The following is a 25,117-nucleotide window of genomic DNA, read 5'->3' as shown; positions in this document are numbered from 1 at the left end:
AATATGATATTGTTAATTTCATCCTGTTTTTGACATGCTGGTCCTCCTTACAAAATCGCTGTGCCTGTCAGCAACATCCAACCACAAGTACAGCACAATCTTGCACAATACGATGTTAAGACTATAGGCAAAAATAAGCGAAAGCAGAGACAACTCAGACTGACACACTGCCGAATGCAAACTAGGTTGAGGGGAGAAAAGTTCCTCCCGCTGAACACCAGCAGAGGGCGTCTGAAATCTGACTTTTACTAAGAGTGTAACTCCCCAGTGCCCAGGAACCTATATTGAAATACTTTCTTGTATACTTATTGTTTCACGACGTTGTGTTTTTTCATAGAACACTGTGCTTCTACAACGAGTATGTAGTCGGAAACACTGACACTGAGTTGTCTAATATATATGTACCGGTCTAAAATTACCAATTTTTAAAATATATATATATGTGTGTGTGTGTGTGTGTGTGTGTTTGTGTGTGTGTGTGTGTGTATGTATGTAGGTATGTATGTATATATACAGTACAGACCAAACGTTGGGACACATCTTCTCATTCAATGTGTTTTCTTTATTTTCATGACCATTTCCTTTGGTAGATTCTCACTGAAGGCATCAAAACTATGAATGAACACATGTGGAGTTATGTACTGATATATAAGTCAATTAATAAAAGACAGAAAATAAAGTACGAAAACAGAACGAAACAAACTCGGTATAGATGTTAGTGTATAATCCACCCTCTGCGTTTCCGTCTCCTGCCTCTCCTCGGGACGCAATCGCAGCTGATCTGGGATCAGCAAGTCGCCTCGCCACTTTTTTTTTTATATTCCTGCGCGAAGGAGCGCCATTCGCTCCTCCTCAGCCTCCTCCTGGCGACTTCGGCTCGGAAAGAAGCAGAGCGGCCAGGCGACCATGTCCGGCAGCGCGCACTAAATGGAGCCGCGCCCTCCGCAGCCGGCAGGCGTCAGTTTTGCTCTTCTTCGCTGGTCCTGCTACTCCTTTTCGCGGATATCGGGCTGTCTGCGCCGCTCCCGTGCAGCCCGGCGCAATGTCGTTGTCGCCGCTGCCTGCTGCGTCTACTTGCTCTTCGCGCTCCATCAAGTCGGACAGACGGCGCTGCCCGGCGAGGGTCGAGCGCGGAGCGGTCACCATCGGACAGGCAGAGGGGTCGGCCGGATCCACGAGTCCAGTAATGACCGATCGGGGACCTGGGACCCCCAGAAGACCAGAGGCCGGGGTGGGGACGCGCTGCTGGCCACCCGGTCCAACGTGGTGTACATCACCCTGAAAAGCAAGCGCATGAAGCCTGCTGTCATCCGGGGTACAGTTAGACCGAAACTACGGAGGAAAGTGGGCAGAACTCGCGCGCCCGGGGACGTGGGCGCAGAAGGGCGCGCAGGCGGCGTCAATGGCACGTACAGGACAGCAGCTGGGGACGCCGGGCTTGACATTAAAGCCGTCCGCGATGCCGGGGACAATCCTGCCGGCAGCTCCATACGGGTGTACAGCGACAAAGCCCCGCCGTGGTTCAGCAGAGGGGACATCGATGCCATGCGCTTCCTGGCGGACGCCGCGATTACGCGCGTGGAAAACGTGGAGTCCGTCGGCTCGTTCCTGCTGTTCCAAAGCCCCGCCGGTGGAGCTCCGGTGGTGGGAAATAATCGCACGGACGACGGGGACCTGTGCCCGGGACGCTGCGGTGTCGTCAAGGGACCCGTGGACTTGAGCGAAGTGTTCGCTTTTCACTTGGACAGGGTCCTGCGGCTTAACATGAGCCTGCCTGCCGTCGCCAGGAGATTCCACGTCCGGGGAGGTGGGTTCCAAAAACTTCTCCACATGTCAATTTCTTTACATACACACACACACACACACACACACACACACACACACACACACACACACACACACACACATTATGAGCAACAACAATAATAATTCAAATAAATGTTAGTTCGTTTTGCATACATACTGTGCATACATTAATTTAAAATATTTTATTATAGTACATAAAATATATACTATAATTGACGTGCACGCTTTTGTATATATATATGAAAATGCATGATTTTAAGCAGGCAAATTGAATGTAGTGTACTAAGAATAACATACATTTAAGTTGTGTGTGTACACTAATAATACCCCTTTGTTGCTAATATTATAGGCATCATGCACAATGGCATTATGAATGAAAGTGAAGTGATTGTCATTGTGAAACACTGCAGAACAGCACACGCTGACACAACAAAATGTGTCTTCTGCTTTTAACCATCATCCTTGGTGAGCAGTGGGCAGCCATGACAGGTGCCCGGGGAGCAGTGTGTGGGGACGGTACTTTGCTCAGTGGCACCTCAGTGGCACCTTGGTGGTTCGGGATTCGAACCAGCAACCTTCTGATTACGTGGCCGCTTCCTTAACCACTGCCCCCCGCTAGGCCACCACTGAATGGCTATGAATAGTTTATTTCCACATTCATTTTCATTTGAAACAAGACAAAGAGAGAGGAATATCAATTATTAGCACACTTGATAATAACAAGACGACAGCAGATGGCACAACATAGAACAAAGACACATCCACCGCATCCCATAATGCACAAGCACACATCATTTGTTACTGTTATAGTTGAATGCATTCCAAATTTACTTCACTCACTCCATATGACTCACTCAGCTTTGGGATTTACAGTGATGGTTAATGAATGAAAAGTAGAGCAGATGTTTGTATTTCTACAACAAATAACCACTTAAACCATTCAAAAGCCTAATTTAATCAAATATCCACTTTTTTGTCCCAGGGAGTCGGCCCTGTCCCATTGTTCTGTGGGATTCCAGCCTGAGCCCAGTGGGAAGGGAGGCATGGCCAGGCCAGCCAATAACATGGGGATCCTACCAAAGCATCCTCAAGCACAAATGCTGGCACAGGGGTGTCGTGCCCAAGCCACACTGGGAGTGCCCTGACATTCATCACTTTGAGTGGAGCAAGCTGGCGCTCTTTGATTTCCTCTTACAGGTAAGAGAAGATCCAATTCTGCCTCTGGCACACCATTTTACAGGGGCTTTAAATGTGATGGTTTAGTATTTAGCATTCAGTGTTTGTTCTAATGCAACACAAATGGATGTGTGTGTTTTTGAACAGGTCTATGAAAGACTGGACAGGAACTGTTGTGGGTTCAGACCCCGCCCTGAAGACTCCTGCGTTGAGCTTGGACACCACAAAGGCTGTTCTGACCAGGACAGTGCAGAACTGGTCAACATCGCGCACCGGAAGCACGACCGGAGACACTTGGTGTTCGTCAACAACAAGGGATTCTTCGACAGAGCCGAGGACAATCTGGACTTTAAACTGTTGGAAGGAATCAAGGAGTGAGTAAAAAAAAAATTATTACAATCGTGGATTATAAGGGCAGTGGTGGCCTACCGGGTAAGGAAGTGGACTCGTAATTGGAAGGTTGCAGGTTCAAATCCCAAACCACCAAGGTGCCACTGAAGTCTCCTTGAGCAAGTTACCGTCCCCACACACGCCTTTCCAGCTCCCCAGACACCTTTCATGGCTGCCCACTGCTCACTAACATTGATGGGATACATGCAGAGGACACATTTCATTGTGCGCCCCATGTGCTGTGGTTGTTGTGTATCACAATGGCTTTCACTTCACTTTTACTTCATTATTCAATCATCGATTAGAAATGTGCACTTTGGGGGTGTTATAAAATAATAGATTTTTGGAGACCAAAAGGGGATGAAATAACATCTATTGTATGATATGTTTTCTTGCTTCCCTGTATGTTAATAAATCAGGCACTGATATGACACTGAATTCTTATAAGCCTTTACAGATGATGTCTTTCTTTGTATTTATCGATAGCTGTATACGCAATGCGTGCAAGAAGCAATAATTCCAAGTGAAACATATGGGGGGAAAAAAAAGTAAGAGCAGATAAGATGATATTTACGGGCAAAAAAGGGAGGAAATTCAGTTGATAACATGTGAAGAGACAGATTGACTGTCTCATGTGTCTGGACATAAATCAGTTCCTAGAGGTGCGTGTTGAATATTATACCCGGGTAGATTCTCTGCTCTCTGTCGTCTGTGTTGTTTGTAATAAATCACTTTGACGTACCATTTGGAAAGGGGAGGGTGAAATCCTGTTATTGGATTTCACTGCAAGGGCACAGAACCCTACAGTTGAGCAACACATTGAATGTGGGAAACACCTTGAAAAGTGATGTTATAATGCAATCATAAAAGAAAATCCAGCCTTCATAAATATCGTACTAAGGGTCGGTGACTGCTGGAGCTCGTGCCGGGACACAGGGCGTTGGGGCGGGAACAAACCAAGAATGGCGCACCAGCCCATCACAACTGTCCCGAATTTATATGCATTAATTTATCTTTTTATTTAAAAGAGCTTTGTAAATTCAGTTATTCTTTTTGTATGTCTCTCTCTGTATCTCCTTTACTCAGACTCCCTGACCGAGCCATCACTGTACTGAGCAGTCAGAGACTGCGGGAGAGGCTGCTGCAATCTCTGTTCCTGGATCAGCTGTACTGGGAAAGCCAGGGGGGACGGTATGGGATCGAGAAGCTCATCGATGTGATTGAGGGACGAGCCAAAGTGCTTCTCACCTACATCAATGCCCACGGTGTTAAAGTCATACCCATGAACACGTGAGGACTGTTACATTGAAAGAAAAGCACCCTGCATACCATAAGCACTTCTATTAAAAATATACATTTATACATGGTGGACACTTTATTGGAAACACCGGTACATCCGTTTTTGATCATTTTCTCAAGAGAAGTTGTCAGATTTGCTTGCCCATCATAACCTTGTTTTGAGAATGGCTCTAAATCTGGTCAGATATCTTAATATTTTGGCCTGAAACAGTGGGTGTCTGATATACTGCAGATGTGCATTGTTTAATGTTGGCAGATGACGAACAGTTTAGTTTACATAAACTAGTTCCAATTTTTCACTGTTCATGAAATGTAATCCTGGAAATTATTCCTTATTTTAGGTTGGATTCATACAGTTTATATGAATTCAACTGTAGTTCCTTGTGTATCTAAAGTGACTTGTGAGTGAACAATTCTTACACCAAACAGAAAATCAATTTTTAAAAAACACTGTACTGTAGTTCCAATTAAAAATGCATTAGTTATTTACACTGTTTACATGATATGGGCCAAAACAACACCACACATGTGCAAAAAGCACAGGATGCACTCCTGCTCACCCTGCGTGATTTTCATCTGTACAAAAATTTACCAGCAAAATACATTTATCAATTTATAGTTATAAAAGTTATTTTTCTGCTTTACCTTTACATTCACGTATGTTTGGGCTTTCCAATCTACCTGTTCATTATTTACTCTGATCAGGATAAGTGTATTGTTTAAATGACCATAATAGTGTTCTTTTTATTGTATTGTTAAGATTAATGTGTACACTCTGTTTTGAAAGCGATGTGGATTTGCACTCAGAAATATTAAATGTAATTACTGGTCAAATTATTTATCCAAACGACAGTGCTGCAAAAGACTAATCGTGTGAAAGTAAAAGCACCGACCGTGTATGCACTGCATTGTGTCAACACCCCAACAGCCGAGGCCCAGTTGGCTGCCTATTGTGTGTGAGCGAGGGCAACCCGTCACACATGGACATTTTGTCCGTGGTGGGAGATTTGTGGGTTGTGTGGGTGAAAATGTGCTGTTGTTTTAACCTCCGTGGCCCCCGAGGCTGGCTGTTGTTTTTGTAAGGAAGGCCGTGAGAGTGCAGAGTGAAACTGGCCTCTTCCCTCTTGTCCCCTCTGCTTACACTTTGGCTGTCCATTTCCTCTAAGGGGTGTGAAATTGGCCAGTCAACATGAACTGATGCATTCTCTCTAGAAAAATAGCATAAGACCCCCCCCCCCCCCCCCCCCCCCACACACACACACACACACTCAAAAAAACCCAAACCAACAGAACAACAGTGGTTGGACACAGACCCGTAACCAAAAGGGTGCCACTGAGGTGCCACTAAGCCAAGTACAGTAACCACACACTGCTCCTTTACATGTACAGAGTGACTTAAAATCAGTAGTGACAGGGACAGTCCCTCTGAAGACACTTGCTCAGGGACACAGTTGTAGTACGTGAGATTTGAACCTGGGTCTTCTGGTTCATAGGCGAGTATCTCACCCACTAGGCTTCTACCCTGTCATGGCTGCCCACTGCTCCCACAGGGGATGGGTTAAATGCAGAGACCACATTTCACTGTGTGCACTGGGTGCTGTGCTGTGGTGAGTCACATGTGACAACTAATCACTTTCATCACGAATGCTGACCATGTCAGTGATGTCACCAGCACACAACGTACAAATTATGAATCTGCAGCTTTACCCTAGAGTATTAATTCTCACACTAGTCTATTCTTGCTCAACAACAAAAACAGCTTGTTCACATAACATTGCCAATGCAGCAGAGCACAATAATGCCAAGGTGCTGTCAAGAAGACACCATTTACAAAGAAAGGACACAAGGAGTGTCTGTGTCAGAAGTGTTAGCATCAGGGAAAATGTATGTATGTATATGTGTGTGTGTGTGTGTGTGTGTATATATATTTATATACATACTTCATTCTAATAATAATTTGTGACTTTTCATCGCTGGTGTTGTTGTGGATTGTGAAAGTGTGTTAGAGAGCAGACCGTGAGAAGTGCCTGCATGAGGAGTTATGACTGAATGTGCAGCTGTGTTATGACTCTTGGGTTTTTACAGACGGGCATTTTATTCTAGCCTTGTTCGAACAGTCATCACCTCTGTCATGCATGTTTTTTTATTTCAGCCAGGTCACTCACTCATTATGTGATTGGCGGAGCTCAGAGGGCTGACAAATTAAAGTTACAACATGAACAAATGAGTGGAGGATCTTATGATGCTGCATGGATTTGGAAATAATTTGAGGTACTGTACAGCATCTTCAAATAAACTGACACCAATTACAATTAAGAAAATTGTGTTTGCAATTAATGATCAGTGCCATTGATAATAAGATCTGTCCTAATTTTTCTGTGCCCGTCACCATGGACAAACACAAACACTGCTGGGTTTCATTTCAGCCCACATATTGTTCATTAGCATACACAGCATTCTGGTCATCTTTGAATGGTGACCTGGACGAGGCCCTTCTTGTATGCACCCAACGCACAAGCTCTGTTGCACCCATGGGGGGCACAAGGCCTTAGGAAAAAAAACGTAATATGCACATGCAAAATATATTTATTCCCTGGCATAAATTCCTCTGGTTAGGTACTCGGTTCGCTCAAATCATGGCATTCTTAATTCTGCCTGAAGATGTTCAGGAACTTCTTATCTGCAGTGTATGTGCTTCTCTAAGCTGCAGCGACTCTCGTAACCTTGGGCTCAGTCAGGAATGTTGCAGATTCGGGGACAGCCCTCGCCACGTTGCACCTGGGTGGCAGACAGTCAGTCGGGGCAAGAGGCAGCCGGTTGTAGCACATCTGATGGGAGATTAGAGCGGCACGCCCGCGCCTCTTCAGAAATGAAAACACGGGGCGGTAGACACAACAGAAGGCCTGAGAGAGGACGGGGACGGACGGGCAGAAGGGGTCAGCATGGAGAGAAATCGGCTTCCCTTTCACACAAATGAAGCCGTGGCCCTGAGAGAATGAGCGCAACAAATTCCGGTTTTAGTTCATTTCAAGGAATAATTGTGCCTTTTGCATGTCAGGCCACTCGTCCCTCGCCTTGTTGAATCTCCAGGGATGAACGAGTAGCCTTTGTTTTTTCAGGAAAATAAATCCCTAGTGGGATTCCAGCATCTGTGGAATGGACTCTTCCAGCACCATTGCAACACTTATGCTATTGTGGACGTACAACTCGCAAAAGGAAGCGACAGAATTAATACAAGTTTGATTGCGACAAAGGTTCATTTTTGGCTATATACACGATGTATATATACACACACACACACACACACACACACACACACTGGCATCCCAGACATCTGTGCAGGCATTAAATAGGGCAAACCCGCAGCTGTGAGGCAACCATGTCACCGTGTTTAAAATAGCACGTACAGCAGGACAAACAAAAAAAGAAAGTGAACACGCAGCCATGTGTGAGCGCGTGGGTCGATTGGAAATATAAAGTCAAAAGACGTCATCAGTGACTAAGAAGACAAAATTCCAATCCCACGGTAAAAGTTTAAAAAAACAAAAAAACAAGATGGAAGTAGCTCATAGTGTGAAATGTGTTTAAAATGCATCTGAGATTAGGAAATATCCCCTACTGGCAGCAGATAGTATTGCATGGGAATCACAGCACCAGGAAAACTGACAAGAGGAACCATGGGTCGAAATATTTTTAAAAGGCTTTTAAGATATGTTACATTTGCAGAGCATCCCTGACAGGACGGATGGATGGAAAGGCTATAAAACTCAGCTGTGTGCAGGGCGGATGGTTTACCAACAACAGAACTGTTGAGACCCCCGTAAACCAATAGAAGGCCTATTCATAGAGGCGCAATTTAAAGCTTTGAACCATACCGAGGAGCGTCCTTGACAATTTCAGAGTTTCTGTACTCTGTTGCCAGATTTACAATAAACCAAACTAAAAAAAAAAAAAAAAATCATTAATTGAGGTACCAAATGTCCTGACCTTTTGGTTATATCCTGTTCACGTTGACCTCAAGAGATGCATGAGATGCTCTAGCCCATCTGTTCTAACTACATAATGAACAAAACCTGAAGTGCTGCTGTTATGTGACCTAACTGCAATGTATTTAGCTGACAGCGTGGGCTGCTAATAGCAGGGCGGTTAACCTGCAGACACAAATAGACAGCATAGCGACTAAACTTTACCTAGCACTGCTGTTACAACTGCAATGGAGCCTGAAGAATACGTTCTTCTTTGCTTCTTTTTGTCAGATATTACGTTTTTTTTTTTTACAGTTCTAGAAAAAAATTTATGAGAGCACTCCCTGCGGCAGCAATTCCACCTCCCTTAGTTTTTAAAATTTCAACACAAACACACATCATGTTTTATTTGATGAGCTGTGGATTAGATAATCAGATCTCACCATACAAGGATAGAACCAGTGCTGCATGATTTTTTAATAATTGCTAAACATTTGTTTGATTATTACTGATTTTTTTTACTGATTTCAACATGTTTCATTTGAGTGTGATGAGTACTTCACTAAATAATAAGATAAAACGTGGCATATTTTGAAATGACACAAGTCCATCAATTGAGAAATAAGTAAGAAACAAAATGTTTTCTGCGGCCCCTTCGTTTTTTGTGAGTGTGTGATCGTGTTTAATTTCACGTAAATATTTACTAGATATTTCTGCATCCACGTTTGCGTAGAGAGCAAACTCTCTGAAGCCAGAGTGGAGGTTTGGATGTGATGTTTCATCAGCGCTGTGAGAACGATGTGTAATTACCCACTGGCCTTTTATAGAAGAAGAATCCCTCTGAAATAAAGTAAGCACAGGAAGGGCCCTGAGATCATGAGTTCGGCCATGACTCTCTGTAAACAGTCGTGTGTTCCTGCATCATCTGCTGCCGGGGGAGGCAGAGAAGCCCAAGGAGTGTTCTGACTCTCCAGGGTTTAAATGCAGAAATAGCCACACACATACACACACACACACACACACACACACAAAAACCCTTTGAGTATACTAAAGAAAAAAGGGCATTGATTACAGACCAGAAAATTAGACGTGAATGACAACAAATCACAATTAATACTCATTTTTGGATCATTGCAGTGACCTATAACCCAGAGTAAAATTAAATTATACTGAGGTTCATTCCATCCAATAATGAATCTTTTTTTTTCACTGATGTATGACTTTGGAGAAGTTAAAATGTTAAGAATGATGCTTGGGTGCATTTATCTGTTCATTTATCTTGTTTCAGCTTCAAAAACATTTTTATCTACATTGCACTAAAGAATAAAAGGAAAAATTTGACATGTTATTGTTAAATATATATTTATGCAACATATTTGCTGCATGTTATAATGGGACTGGATGTATTTTAGTTCAACAGGATTTTTCCAGTGGTGCCCAGCCAACAGGAAGAAAAACAGGAATGGCCTGGACAAGGAGTGGTAGAGAGGAAGCCGGGCATTCCTGCTCCGTCGTCATCACAGGCAACAGAAACAGAAGCTCTGTGTGGGCCTACTTCAATAAATGCAATGCATTAAAAAAAATGAAAGAATAAAGATGAAGATGCCTGGAATAAACCTTAAGTTTAGCAATGAATGGGCCTTTTGATGGGATTGTGACTCCACCCAGCTGAAGTAATTTTTCAGACATTACATCAGTGCTCTGTCATGCACTTAAATATGACTTATTATTTTAAATTGACAATGTAAATAGGGATCCTCTTCTCCAATTTACATTCTGAACTGAATGGAAATGTAACTTTTTTTTCTTTGCCAGCTATGATCCTGTGCTTGATGTCACGCGTCAGCCTTAGTTGTGTCTCCCTCTAGTGGCTAATGTCGGTACTATCATTCTTTTTTTGTCAATTTCATTTGAACTCCTGTCCAGTCACAAAGTCACTACTTATTTTATTTGTTATTTCCAAAGATGCTTTATCTAACCCTCCTGAAAACCTGTAACAGTGGCAGTCATGTAAAAGTCAGGGGTAAACAGTAGATGTTAACTTCAGACAGCATAGGTACTTGGGATGCTGGGGATTGGATTTCAGAGTCCAAAATACAGTGATACACTTACATTCTAGACTGAGACAAAATATCTGAACAATCTGAACCATATGCACAACACACACGGAGGCTTATTGTATTAGTAACCATATAACGTAAAGAACAATCACCACAGATAGTTCCTTTTTAGTATTCATTAGAAACATTTTATTACTATAGTAACTACATGGAATATGTACCAAATGGGTGTCTGGACCCTACAATGCAACCTAGAGTGAAAGAGGGAGGCAAAATGATGCTTACTTTCATAGGAATAATCAAGGTAGTGTAAGTCATGGACGACTATAAACAATCAAAATATGGAATACAAAATGCAAATATTCAGAGTACAACTCATTATATTAATCTGTAACAGCATGTATTTACAAACAAATTGAAATCAAATTCTCCCCTTCTTTTGCACATTACTCCTCATGATTAATTAAATATGAAAAGAGATAAGACCTTTTCTTCCCGTTCCTTTTCTCCCATCTCGTATAAATCATTTTTAGCAACGGAGCACTTTGCACTTGTGTTTCCATGGTGACCGGCAAGTGTGGGACACGACTTTTATAAAAGTGACGACAGTTGCCAGGAGTAATCCAGCCTCTTTAAATGGATGTTTAGCTCTTGAAAACATAATCTGGAGAGAAGGCTTCTTTATTTTTAGGTCCATGGAGATTCCATCTAATTCAGATAATTCTTATTATTGTAGCAATGATATAATTTCGTTCTTATTATTACAGTTCTATTGGAAGCAGAAATATGACATTCTGACTTGAAATGCTCTTTGAGATGGAAATGGTCAGGATAATATTTCGACTTCCCAAGCTCCCATCATGCTGGACATTTGAGCCGAACACTCAAAGTGACAGTGGCGCAATGACAATTGCAGACTGCACTCACATAAGAGAATATTCTTTCTTTTTCCTGTGCATATCTTTGCTTATTCAATATCTACATTTTATTTATGAACTATAACCGGAATGGGCGTTTTTGTGACAGGGTTTTGGGAGGCTAGAGGGGGTTAATCTAGGATTAGAGATGTTTGTGCTTGTTATGGTGTGAAAGGTACAATACAACACAGAGTAGGTCTGAATAAGACAGTAGATCTTCAGTCGACCAACGGCTGAAAAATAATAAATATTATTTATAATCCTGCATCCTTATAAACGCAGAAAGTGCTCCAGCTCTTATATTATTTAGATACATAAATCATGCATTTTGTTCTCTGATTGGCCTGTTATAGCTGTGCTAGATTCTGTACTTTGTGCCCAAAATGAAGCACCAGATTCAGTCAGAAATGTACTGAGTTTATTCAGCTTTAAATAGCTATCTCACAGAACTAATGGCCTCCACTTTACAAATAAATATTAAAGCTATTCATTCCGGTAATGCAATTCAATACTGATCTTAATTTACACCCATTTCAGTAATTGTAGTCAGAAGCCATTTCTGGGAAAAAGTGCAATTTGGGTGAACTACACTGGGCGAATTTTATTACCGTTTGAATGCAGAAAAAAACCATGACCATCATCAGCACAGAATGCACAGATCAAAGTTGCTGATCGTTGACAGATTGCTGAAACTGCCACCAGGGGGAGCTAAATGCAAACGGATGAGGGAAGGGACATTCAGAGAAGCTCTGGCAGGTTTGGCAGTATTTTGGTTTTCACATATGCATAAAAAAATTATCAGCAATATGAGAGTCTTTTACTGGACAAAACTTTTTTATTAAATTTGCATGGCTTAACCGGGTACATTTCATAGCTGAAATAACGCAATCTCATGTCTGGCAGATCTGAAGAACATGTTGGTCATGATGAACACTTATGTTTTTCTAGATCAAGATGGGAACATTCATGGAAGATTTCTGAACCCAGTGTCCCATATAGTTTATATACAATCCTGCAGTCACATACCATTGTTGGATAAATCCACTGGAGGGCAATGTTGTGCTTCAATCAATGACTATTGTTTATGGGAATTTCTGAAGAGGAAGATGATATTTCAAGGTTTTAAAAAAAAGATAAAAACCGCTTCTGATACATAATGTTGCATTTCCATCTTTTTCTCACAGGTAAATGTAATAAGCCAGTCTGGGAATTCATTATTCATAGGAAGCCCCCTGCAGCTGTACGTTCTCTGGAATAACATTTAAAAAAAGAAATATACATAGAAAAAATATGTTCTAGGCACAACAGGTTACCAGAGATTATTGCCGGAGTTCACGTGCCTTCAGGGCCGTGCCGAGGGAGGGACATTACACCGCTGTGGGGGTTAAAAGTGCTGTGAGATGTGGAAATTATGCTTACTGTACATCTTTCCCACACCAATGCAATGACTACGGGAGGGATTCAGAAGGTGGGTCCTGAGGAGAGTGTTTAAGTTCAAGCCCCCCCAAGCCATTACGGACAAGAGCAACTAAATGAATGAATAAATAAATCAAGACAGGAAATTATTTCAAGCGCACTGTTACGTTTGCCAGGGACAGAGGGGGAAAGCAATTTCTATTCCAGCCAATTAACTTGCCTGTTTCTGACAGAGCCACATTCTGCTCTCCACTCTTCCCCCTTCCTTCTGCATCGTGTTCAACAGCTTAGTGGAAGAACCACAGAAATTGAGGGGACCTTAGTTCTCCTTTTTAGAACAGCCATGAGCAAAAAACGCCTGCCATGTAGGTCAATTCACGTGGGTTGTGTTGAAACAACCCCCTGCTCGGTGGTAGATCTTGAACGGCCTGCCTTAAAACACCTTATTAGAACACTACAGGACAGTTTTGTAGATGATGATAGAAATTACGCTCTCATGGGGTCTGGCAGTGGATAAAATATTTTCCGGCGGTTGATCACCATGTGCATGTTGTGAAATTTGTTGATTTGTTCTGCTTTGTTGGCTTTCGAAGGCTAATGTGGTAAAAAGCTATAAAAGGCCCAGCGAGCAGGTGACCTCAGATATGATTTTTGTTGCCGGGCTGAATCTGAGTCTAGGTTTGGCAATCTCAGGCTAAATTAAAACAGCTCTTTAGTCTGCATTGTATAGCTCAAATTACACAATTTTTCACCCCCAACTGGTCTGTTAGGTCACTAAATGAAATGTCTTATCCTAAGGATTGGGCTTCATCCCTTCTATCATACTGTGTCCTGTGTTCTCATTGGCTGCAAGCACCAGGGATTTAAATGTCTCTCCTTATGACGTAGTTTACTGTCCAAAATGATCCATTAGGGAAATAACTATTAATTTACGAATTACTAAATATGTTCAAATTATAAATTATTGCTTAGTTCGATACCTACCCCACAATTAAAAGGAGCAGTTCTCAAATATTTTATAATGTGCGGTCAGACGGTTCCTTTACCTTGCCAGTTCAGGTCTGAGAGCAGAGCGGCGCAGGGTCAGGAACATCCATTCCCTTCGCCGCCTGGCCTGCAGTGTCAGATTCCCTCCACAACTTTATTACCGCCACACTTTATTACCCACTGAAATGACCATTACTAATACAGCTCAGCCAGGGTTATATGAGGTCGAGAGACTGACAAAGGAACTAGCAGTGTGCACTACCAGGGGCCAGCACAGAGCTGAGACAGATTTTTAAATAACTAAATATAACAGGAATTAGCATGACAAAATGCTTTTATACTATGATATATGCCCGGAATTAGTGTTAATTACGCAATGTACTATAGACCTTATTTCTTAGTTTAATGCACATTTTAATCATGTCATGGAAATGCAATCATTTGCATTTTGGCCAGTGGCATTCATAATTTTCCATCTTGTGACGGTTGGTATGTTATTTTTTGGTGGAACTCCTGGTGCATGTGGCTGTATATTTCGCGGTAAATGTGGATCTTAAGTGAGAGATCTTAAGTTTCCCCCGTCCTAGACTGTGACATGCAAACCTACAAACAAAAGATCATCTAAAGATCAGCAGCAGCAGCTGTAGTATGAGGCCATGGATTCTCACTAGAGACTTTGGTGCAGCTTTCCCTGCCCTGCCCAGATCCTGACTAGATAAAATCCGTCTCGTAATGCAAACAGATTGCGGGTGCTCTGTTTTTTTGGCTGCCATGATGGCGAGGTCTCCCAGAATTCCCTGCAGAGCCTGGGACCCTGGTGGCAAAGGAGCGTCCAGAAGGAGCAAGCCAGGGTTGGGGGAGGGGATCCCACAGAAAGGGAGCTACACATGCATAATCAGGCATGTTTGCCTGAGGTAGGAGAACACTTGTGTCACACGAGTCTGTGCTCATCGGCTGTCTTTATACTGTCTGCGTCCATCCTTCACATTTTTTCTGTATTTTTAATAATAAAGCTCGTCCATGTTGGAATTTGTGACTTTTGTGGTTTTCACTTTGTCGACAGAACCCTCTGGCACTGATGTGATATTTTGATAGTCAGCCCGAACCACACATTTATAGATACTGACAGGTACTCCCCAGAGTTCTGGAAACAGCCTGAATACAACAATGACTCTGAACCAAAGGAGCCCCAAAGGAAAGAGGAAAAAGGCAAACAACTCTCGCATCAGGTTGCACCAGCTATTAAGATCATTATTTTTAAAGCATCGTTGAATGGAATTCCAGGAGAGAACAGCAAGACCTGAGGAGTGTTGACATGTGAGAGAACTTGCGAGAGAGAGATACCAGATAAAAAGAACCCCAGGGGAGGCTTGAATGTGTTGGAATGACGTGCGGGACAGAAGCTGTTCCTCACACATTTAGCGCCTCTTCATGTGCTGCTGGAAAAGAAATACCTCACAGTTCCCGGGGCCGGTCTGGCAGATCAAGAGGCTCCTGACATTTCCCCGGAGCGCTCTGCATAGCGAGTTGTTCTGATCCATCAGGCACTTAGGATGTGCCTGCTTAGCCCTGCCTGGGTCCTCATCAGATCACAGCAGAAGCTCAAGCTCATTTGTCCACAAACAAAGCACACTGGCAGGGCCTTAATAGGAAAGTATACTGCCAACTTGTGCTTTAATCAAATTCTGACTGAAATTTGCATTTAACGCAACATGTTTTAATATTCTGTGTCAGGTTGTACTATAGCCTGACTGGTTGAAGGCATGCGTCTCCATCACCTACCAAACTAAGCAAATGTGGTTCAAGAAAAGAATCAAATCATCTCCATCATCTTTATCATTGTTCATTGTTAGGCAGCCAGCCTACGTCTGTTCAGAATTCCTGCACACTGCTAAACCAAGCAAGAGTGAAACATGGCAACAAACTAGTATTAAGCAACAGCACACAAGCAGACCATAATTATTTTGTTCATAATACCGCATATTTTATTGTGAACAATTACCTGAACAAATTTACATTTTTTCTGAATAATTTCCCACTATTTGATCTGTACATTCTGTCCATTGCAGAATTAGAACTGATTCTGTATGTGTGCCACTTTGCATATTAGATGATTTATGTTTTTTTTTTTTTCGGAACTAAATTTCAGCCTCAGACAAAAAGAAAAGAAAAAAAATATGTATTTTAGATATTTTAAAGAAACAAATGAACTAGTGAACAATTACATTTTGATTGGCACGAACTGATCTTTAAAGCGGTCTATTCCAGAGCAATCTGGCACAACACTAGGAGGTCGTTCTTGTGGGAGGTGTGGCTCTTGCACATATGCACATTAACTGGTCCATCATGCACCACAGCAAGAGATCTGTCATCACAAAAATGTAATTTCTGATGAAAATGATATGCTTGAGCTCACATTAATAGAATGCTGGCATGTATAGAGCTTGTTAGCCGAAACTCTCGCCCAGGTGAGATGCTCTTTTAATTAGTCCATTATATGCTGAGCTGCGGTGGAAGTAGCACAACTCTCCATGCCGGGTAAGGTTGTCTGCCTCAGCAAGAAATGTCCGCAATATCACAGCTGTGATTGTCTCTCTTTGATTTGTTTCGAGCATGGTGGTCATACCAAAAATGTGTCATTTTCATACTGATGCCACAATTCAGTTAAATGATTAAAAACAACATGAAGACATTTGTTATGTGCTAAGTTTCGTTCCAATAATTGGAAATGTATAAAAGTCATGAAGTGCAGCTGCACAGAAAGTACAATGAGACTCTAAGTAAATGTCAAAGAAGGACTCCAGCCAGGTAAAGTGAGACGTTGTCATTGGCTGCTCCTGGCCACCACTCAAATATCAAAAGTCCAGAAACTGCTATTTCACAACGCACATAAGCAGCTCCCCCTTATTCATAATGTGCACATTTTGATGTGCAAATCAACAACACATCCCTCACAGGATCTCTTGGCTGCGTCGCCATAACAACGGCTCAATGGTTTATTTATAGGACTATGCAATACTGTGTCTTTCTAAAGCAACCTACCAGAGCAAGCTAGATTGTATAAAAAATGTTGGTGCTGGAAAATGCTTATTCTTTTCAATGGAATCAGTGCATTTCCATTTCTTGTCTAATCACTTGACAATAAAGGCAGATTGAAACTAGCTTTCAATTAAGCTATTGATGAATGGATTTGAAAATGCATAAGCAGCGGACATTTGTGAGCACCAGCACACTCGCAAAATGCTGCCGTACAGCTACATTGGCTACGTTTCCGTGTCCATAAACCCGTACCAGGGAGGTATTCCGATGACACAGGAATAGCTTTGTGCTACATACCCCTTCAGCTTCTTCAGAAAAGGCAGCACTGATTTGTTGTGCTGTCCAGATCTGGTTTCTCGATCCTCCAGCCCAGGGCTCTTTACACACTATCACCTCCGGGGGAACCTGTCTGAGAAAAGGCCAATCTCCGCAGACAACGGAAAAAAGATTTTTAGCCTGTGCAGCCAACGTAGTCAATTGGCACAATATGTTGCTCTTGCACATATTATGGGTATTATTAATTTACTTTTTTTCATCTGATTTCAGGTCATTCTGATGACAGGTTCATGTTCAAATCCACCAGATGAAGCCACAACATTAAAACCACTGATATGTGAACTTGGTAGCATTCATTATCTTGTTCTCATGGCATATGTCAGGAGGTGGTAAGTGAAGTCATGTGTAATGTTTTTACAAGGACCTAAAGTGGAATTCTAGACAAGTGAATCAGAGAATATCCACAGCAGCTATCAAATGTGGTCCAATTTAGGACAATCGATGAACAGTGTCATAGCAATGCTCTTTTAGTGCATTTAGCAGATTCCTTTAAACAGAGTGATTTACAATTAGTAGATAGAGACACTGTCCCCCTGAAGTCACTTAAGGTTAAGTGTCTTGCTCAGGGACACAAGTGATGTTTGAACCAGTGATTTTGTGGTGTACTGGATCACAGGCTACAACCACCCTGAAATTATATTGTTGGTTCTGTACACAGTGTCAACCACAAAGGAACTCTCAATTTTCACCTGGTTTGACCATGCAGAATCTTACCCATTGTGCTGTAATGGTTATGTGAGAACTGAACGTTAACCAGCATTGATGAATAATGGATTTTTTTATCATGTGGGTGGCTGTGTGCTTATGCATGTATTACATGGAATAGAGATGGAACATATTTATGAATCATTGGGAAATCTTGAGCCCAAATATTCAGCCGAGTCTTGTTTGAGACGTGGTATAGCAATGGTAACCACAAAATCGCAGCATGTCACAATTGTTCCGAGATGGTTTGAGGAATGACAGAAATTCTGAGCTTTGAACTGTGTTCATAATTTCCCAATTTGATTAGATTTCTGTGTGATCTTATGGAAAAACAAGTTCATTGGTGCCACATATCACACAAGGTCTTGTAAAATCCATGCATTGATGGGTCAGAACTGACTTGAAAAGACAGAAAATGCACTCAACTAATTTACATATAAATTTAAGCAAAAGGCCAATCCCTTAAGTGTACTGGCTTAATGGTTAAACTTAATGCCTCTTAAAACATGAAGAATGCACTCAAGGTTTGGATCTTGGAAAGTCAACTGCAGTTATTTTACATAAACTGACTTATCACAGACAAGGCAAATTCCTTTCCTTATTCTAATGGATTTTTTGTGTTTGCAGGTTAACATAGTCCCTTTTGCACCTCCAAAGCGCAATGAAATGTAATGAAAATGTAGTTACTTTGCAATTATCACAACAAAGCCATTTAAGAATTTCAAACATTCACCAAAGTGACATTTAATCTATCCCATGTTCCAAAAGCATATAATGGTACAATTATATGCTGTACCGTGATTGGGTAACTTCTTGTTGCTAATTCTGATTAGTTTGCTAAAACAGCTATTTTAATCTAAAGTTGCAAGTGGGACGTTCTCTAAGATTAGATCATTTTGGACAATGTCTGCACAGAAAAAGCTCTGTGTTCCCACCAACTCTGCAGAAAAAGCCTTTACTAAAATAAGGGTATCTATGTCACAGGACTTAGTTATATTTATAGAGGAAGTGGCTGACCTTCAAACTCTCCCGGGTACTGTCCTAGAATAAGTGGATACAATTTCAGCATTTGACGTCTAGCAAGATTTGGTTTCTTTCGTATGCACAGGGCTTTATGACTGGCCAAATGGTGTGTGGAAGTTTCCTGCCAAACAATCTGAAGTAGATTTAAAATTATGACAGACAAGCCCCTCTACATGGTAGCAAATGGATGGCAACATCAGCGAAAGGTTGAGAAGATCAATAACATGCAGTTTACACATTCATCACATGAAACATATGATCCTATGAAACTCGACATGGAAGAGCCTGATGAATGATAGAAGCTTAACTAGACCATGAGAAGTGGTCCACGGGTGGGGTGTTGAAGAACGAGTGCAGAGATCTGAAAACACTGCATGCGATGACACACATAAATGTCATGCAAAGATGTAGATTAATGATGACCTCCATGAATCCTCATTAAAATCAAATTACTCCTCTGCTGCTGTGCCCCATTACTAACAAGTTAACAAGAAGCACATTTTTTACAGGCAATTAAAAAATGCTTGACGGATTCTGGTTACTGCACTGACTAGGTACATGCAAAGGATGGATCAAACGAATCTAAATAATTCCTCAAACCACGTGTTCTATGAAAATAATACTCCAGATCGTGTCATGTGCTTACATTGCTAAAACAAAACCAAAAAAAGAACAAGCTAAAATGTAGACATAAAAAAAAAAAATGTGGAAGGAGTGACACAAAAGCAAGACATGGCTGCAACCCTAATGAAGCATTAAATCAGCAATAAATATGGCAAGCAACAAATACACCGGTGCTTCCATTCGCATGCCCATAAACATGCCTGTTATAACCATTTAATTACTGTCATAAAAATAAACGGTACCATTTTGTTTTTCAAGTGCATAGGTGAGAGCGTGACAATGCAGAATTCTGCTCTTCACCCTCGGACCTGGAATGCTGTGTGAGAGTTAAGCATTGCAACTAAACATGCCTGCCCCATTAATTGTTATTTTTTCATTTATTTTTCAGACATCTTTCTTTCAGCCTTTGACTGCTTTTGAGCTGGGTTATAATTAGCTGTTTAAAACACTAAAGACATGCAGCCTATAAATGTAACTGGGTTGGGATAAATGCATTTATCATGCATCAATAATTATATATTATCAGGAAAAATAGGCAAGCAAGAAATGATGGATCTGTTTAAGGCCATACAACCTTTGTTTTAAGCAATTGTTTTAAACTTGTATTACTGTAATAAGAATGTGCAAGAGCTGTGTCGATCTTTCCATTATTGTGTGAGACAAACCCTTTTCATTCGACAGAGAGAGAGAGAGAAGGACAGAGAGAGTTATAGAGAGAGACATAGAACTGTAGAGACAGAGAGGGAGCGTGGGATGCTGCTTCTGTAACAGAGGTGCCAGATGACAGACGTGTTCCTGTCCTCCCACTCATCTCTGACTCAGTTCAGCTCTGTGGATTTTAGCACCATGGCGACAGAACAGAGATGAACAACCCGAGACGGCAGCTCGACAACTCAACACAACTGGACATGTAATCTCCGTCTACTGTGACCTGAGGGACACCTCTCCACCTTTCTACGTCCTCTCCAAAAGTGAAACTGGCCTTTGTTGTTATTTTTTGGCTCCCTGTTTGCATCCTATATGTTCAGAGAGCTCGCCTCCCTGCTTCATATCTCCATTGTCCTGACGATAACCATATGACATAATATAACATGCAATAAGGTAAAGAAATGCTTTAACATGGGTCAGGTTAAGCCTTGCCTGTCTGACAACTCAGCTCGGCATGCTGTGAACAGGCTCTCTTTCCTTGCTCTGGTTTTCTCTGTGCTCTCAAGCCAAAATTGAGACCACAATGCCAGTCTTGTGTGCTGCTGCACGTGCTAATAATGATGAGTCCCTGAATATTTCAGACACAATTTATTTTTAATCTGAGGTCTCGCATCAGGGTGATCCAGCTCCATATTGCACCCTCCGGGCGTATCATATCTCATACGTTTTAAATGGTCAAACTCCGTCCGTCTGCACAGAAGAGATGGACATAACTACACGGGACTGGGAGGAAAGGGGACTTGGGGATCATGTATTAATTTAACAATCAAACAAGGAAGCAGGTCTTGTTCCTAGCACGAGGCCACTTATTATAATCTGGGATACATGGCTTCCTCTGGCGGCTTTCATACATGACTGTCCCTGTAACTACTGATTGTAAGTCACTCTGGATAAGGGCGTCTGAAAAATGTAAATGTAAATGCTCCACTGAGTGCAGGTCATCACCACCATTGGCTCTTCTCTGGTCCTTCGACTGAATCCTTCATGTGGTCCAGGCATCCGGAGCCACTCCTACATTGGGCGCAGGGCAGGGACTCATCCAGGGCTCACACACTACCTACGAGGAGAGCATGCACGCACATCCAACTTTAAACGCATGGCCCAATAGAACTCGCGGTGGCCACGTGACCAGGTCAACCAACTGAACGCTCTGCTCTGCGTTGCTGAGTGCAACGGCACACTTGCTCTCAGCTGAGTTACTGTTACAGTTATGGCATTGCAGCCTGGAGGGAGGTGCAAGCACGAATCTTTGAAAAAGGAAATAAAGAATATTGTGACATGAAATATTAATCTGTGGTAGAAGACTTGATAAAAGATTCACACCCCTATAAAACACAATCACAGATGGATGCTTGACGCATACACAGTTGAATTAGACAGATGTGGGGATATGGAGACAAGCAGGGGAACATTTTGATTTGTTAAAAAAAACTGATGTATTTGTCCTGCAGATGTCTGATAAATGAGAGCAAAATCCTTCACAGTAAAGCCTTTTTAGGACTCTTTTGTTGTGCACATCCAGGTGTTCTTCTGATTTATCACTGTTAAAACAGTAGGTACAACCACACACTAAAGATACTAAGATGATTTTGTTTTCAAGTCTGAAATGCAGTTTGTTTACTGTAAAATTGCTGTATAAATAAGCATAAATGTGACGTGCATTCATGTAAGGCCCTGGTGGCAGATTGCTTAGATGCAGGAGACTCTAAGTGAATTTTAGACGTTGCTAATTAGTGCACGTCTTGAATACAGAATACCCCAGAGGACGGGCGGATATACACATCCCAGCAGCTCTTCTGCGTTTAGTTTGCTCAGTAAAATGTCATTGTCGCTCACCAATTTTTCAATGAATGGAACCTAATGGAGTGGTTTTTTTTGTTGTCCTTTTGGCTTTGTACGTTATGTCCTTGTTCAAGTAAAAATACTTATACTCACAAAATAAAGATTTCTCTCCATACCCATCCCAAAACTGATTCACTTGTTGTCTATGTTACAGCATTTATCAGATGCCCTTATCCAGAGCGACTTACAGTTACAGTAGTTACAGGGACAGTCCCCCCTGGAGCAACTTAGTGTTAAGTGTCTTGCTCAGGGACACAATGGTAGTAAGTGGGATTTGAACCTGGGTCTTCTGGTTCATAGGTGAGTGTGTTACCACTAGGCTACTACCAGAATACCAGCATAATCTCTTATAAAAGAAAGTTCCAAAGTCACAGATTTGATCCTACCTATTTTACCACCTTCATCTTCTAAACTATAAATAACTACAGTTCAGGCCAAAAGTTTGGACACACCTTCTCATTCAATGTGTTTTCTTTATTTTCATGACCATTTACGTTGGTAGATTCTCACTGAAGGCATCAAAACTATGAATGAACACATGTGGAGTTATGTATATTCAAAGCGTTTTTTTTGGCAAATGAATAAATTCCTATTATCCATTTCTACTATCACTAACATGCAACACGTAAAAGCAGAGACGATACTCATTTATCAGCTAAACAATGGAAATATTAAAAAGAAAAAACAATGTCCTCCCCCTGAGGCTGTAGTGTCCTCCTGCAGATGGCATATAGTACAGGCAAAAAGTTTGGACGCACCTTCTCATTCAATGTGTTTTCTTTATTTTCATGACCATTTACGTTGGTAGATTCTAACTGAAGGCATCCAAACTATGAATGAACACATGTGGAGTTATGTACTTAACAAAAAGTGGAGACCTGGCCTCCACAGTCACCGGACCTGAACCCAATCGAGATGTTTGGTGTGAGCTGGACCGCAGAGTGAAGGCAAAGGGGCCAACAAGTGCTAAACACCTCTGGGAACTCCTTCAAGACTGTTGGAGAACCATTTCAGGTGACGACCTCTTGAAGCTCATCGAGCTTCAAGAGTGGGGTGGTAGTAGCCTAGTGGGTAACACACTCGCCTATGAACCAGAAGACCCGGGTTCGAATCCCACTTACTACCATTGTGTCCCTGAGCAAGACACTTAACCCTAAATTGCTCCAGGGAGACTGTCCCTGTAATACTGATTGTAAGTCGCTCTGGATAAGGGCGTCTGATAAATGCTGTAAATGTAAATGTAAATCGAGAGAATGCCAAGAGTTTTCAAAGCAGTAATCAGAGCAAAAGGGCGGCTATTTTGAAGAAATTAGAATATAAAACATGTTTTCAGTTATTTTTTCCTTTTTTTGTTAAGTACAAAACTCCACATGTGTTCATGCATAGTTCTGATGCCTCCAGTGAGAATCTGAAATCATGAAAATAAAGAAAACACATTGAATGAGAAGGTGTGTTGTCACGTTCCTAAGTCTAGGGGTCTCAGAAACGCAACAAGGGTGTGGAGAGGAGGAGGTCCACTGTTACACACTCACCAGCAAACAAAGCATACAAACAGTGCTTTTATTCACAGTGAGCTAAGAGGTACAATAAAACAGCGGACTCAGGACAGCTAACCAACATTAAAACAGCCTAAAGGAAGGGATGGTCCAGCGGGGATAACTCAAACACACACAAGTTAACACAAAGGGCACATAACAGGTTAACAGCTAACAGGCTAACAACAAAGGGATCTATCACACAAAGCAACGAGACACACAAATGAGATCCGCAACGGAGCTCCATGCAGATCTCCGTGGACCCTGGGGACCTCCCGAAAGCATAAGGGCCTAGCAGACCCTGGGGACCTATCGAACACCATCCGAAGTCTCTTTATATAGGTGGAGGTGACCAATGGCAGATGGCAGGTGGAGCTGGAAGGCTTCAACTCCTCCCATGAAGTCAACCTAAAAGAGACAGGACACAAAAACACAGGCAGACACACAGAACACGTGGGAGCATACGTCCAGGGACATAGCAGTGTTCAAACCTTTGGCCTGTACTGTAAATAAATAACCTGACTATGTGACTTTGACTTTTTTACACTTTTTAGCCTGAAGATTAATCTGTTCAACATTGATCTGCAGCTCTCAGTGTGTAACGTTGCAACCTTACTACCCTGAGCTTTTGATATCAGCAGCAGCCATAGAACTACACACAAAAAATGATTTGTTGGGTTACCTTCATTCAATTATGACTCCTCTTTCCACACATTTGAATTATGCTATTTGAAACTAAGGCAGGCAAATAGAAGGGTCATGTTTGCCTGCATTAGTTTCAAATAGCATAATTCATATGTGTGTAAATAGTGTAGTGTTGAGTGTAGAAGAAGATCTATATGTTAATTTACAACAGCAATATCTGTGTCCTTGTTCGATGCCTTGTGACATGCAGGTTTCCCAACTTTGGGGATTTGTTGGAGTGAAATTTTGAGTAAAATCTTGCTAAAGAAACCTAACTGTTCACCTTCATTTCTAACAACAAAGTTTCTTATGGTGACTAAGATGATGGTTCTTATTCAGTGACACGTTGGCTGTTCGGGATGCGATTATGGGTCTGTTTCCTTACCTGCTAGGCCACCACCGCACCAGAAAGAAGGTGGGGCAGCCGAGGCGAGAACTCCGGTCTCCTTGGCCCCAGCCATGCGACTGCTGGACCACGGCAAGTTGTTACTGCTATTGTACCGAGGCAATTATAACAGGGCATGATCCTTTTACACAAACTTATTGGACAGAAATTATTTACACTGTGGGTCATACTTTAGTGGGAATTAAACTACTCATAATTC

General features: G+C 41.9%; 1 protein-coding gene across 1 annotated transcript; it reads left to right on the top strand.

Annotated features, from left to right (window-relative positions):
• The first annotated feature begins 824 nt into the window (after nt 1-824).
• On the top strand, nt 825-5,501 carry gask1b (golgi associated kinase 1B). The gene is made up of 4 exons (XM_028960185.1): nt 825-1,807; nt 2,789-3,003; nt 3,130-3,356; nt 4,459-5,501. Exons 1-4 carry the CDS (start codon nt 928-930, stop codon nt 4,664-4,666), a joined length of 1,530 nt encoding a protein of 509 aa, XP_028816018.1. The 5' UTR covers nt 825-927; the 3' UTR covers nt 4,667-5,501.
• Nucleotides 5,502-25,117: the final 19,616 nt, after the last annotated feature.

The sequence above is a fragment of the Denticeps clupeoides genome, chromosome 18 (assembly GCF_900700375.1).
Source record: "Denticeps clupeoides chromosome 18, fDenClu1.1, whole genome shotgun sequence".
Lineage (NCBI taxonomy): Eukaryota > Metazoa > Chordata > Actinopteri > Clupeiformes > Denticipitidae > Denticeps > Denticeps clupeoides.
The sequence above is the reverse complement of the archived record's forward strand: the minus strand, read 5'-3'. Positions and strand labels throughout refer to the sequence as shown.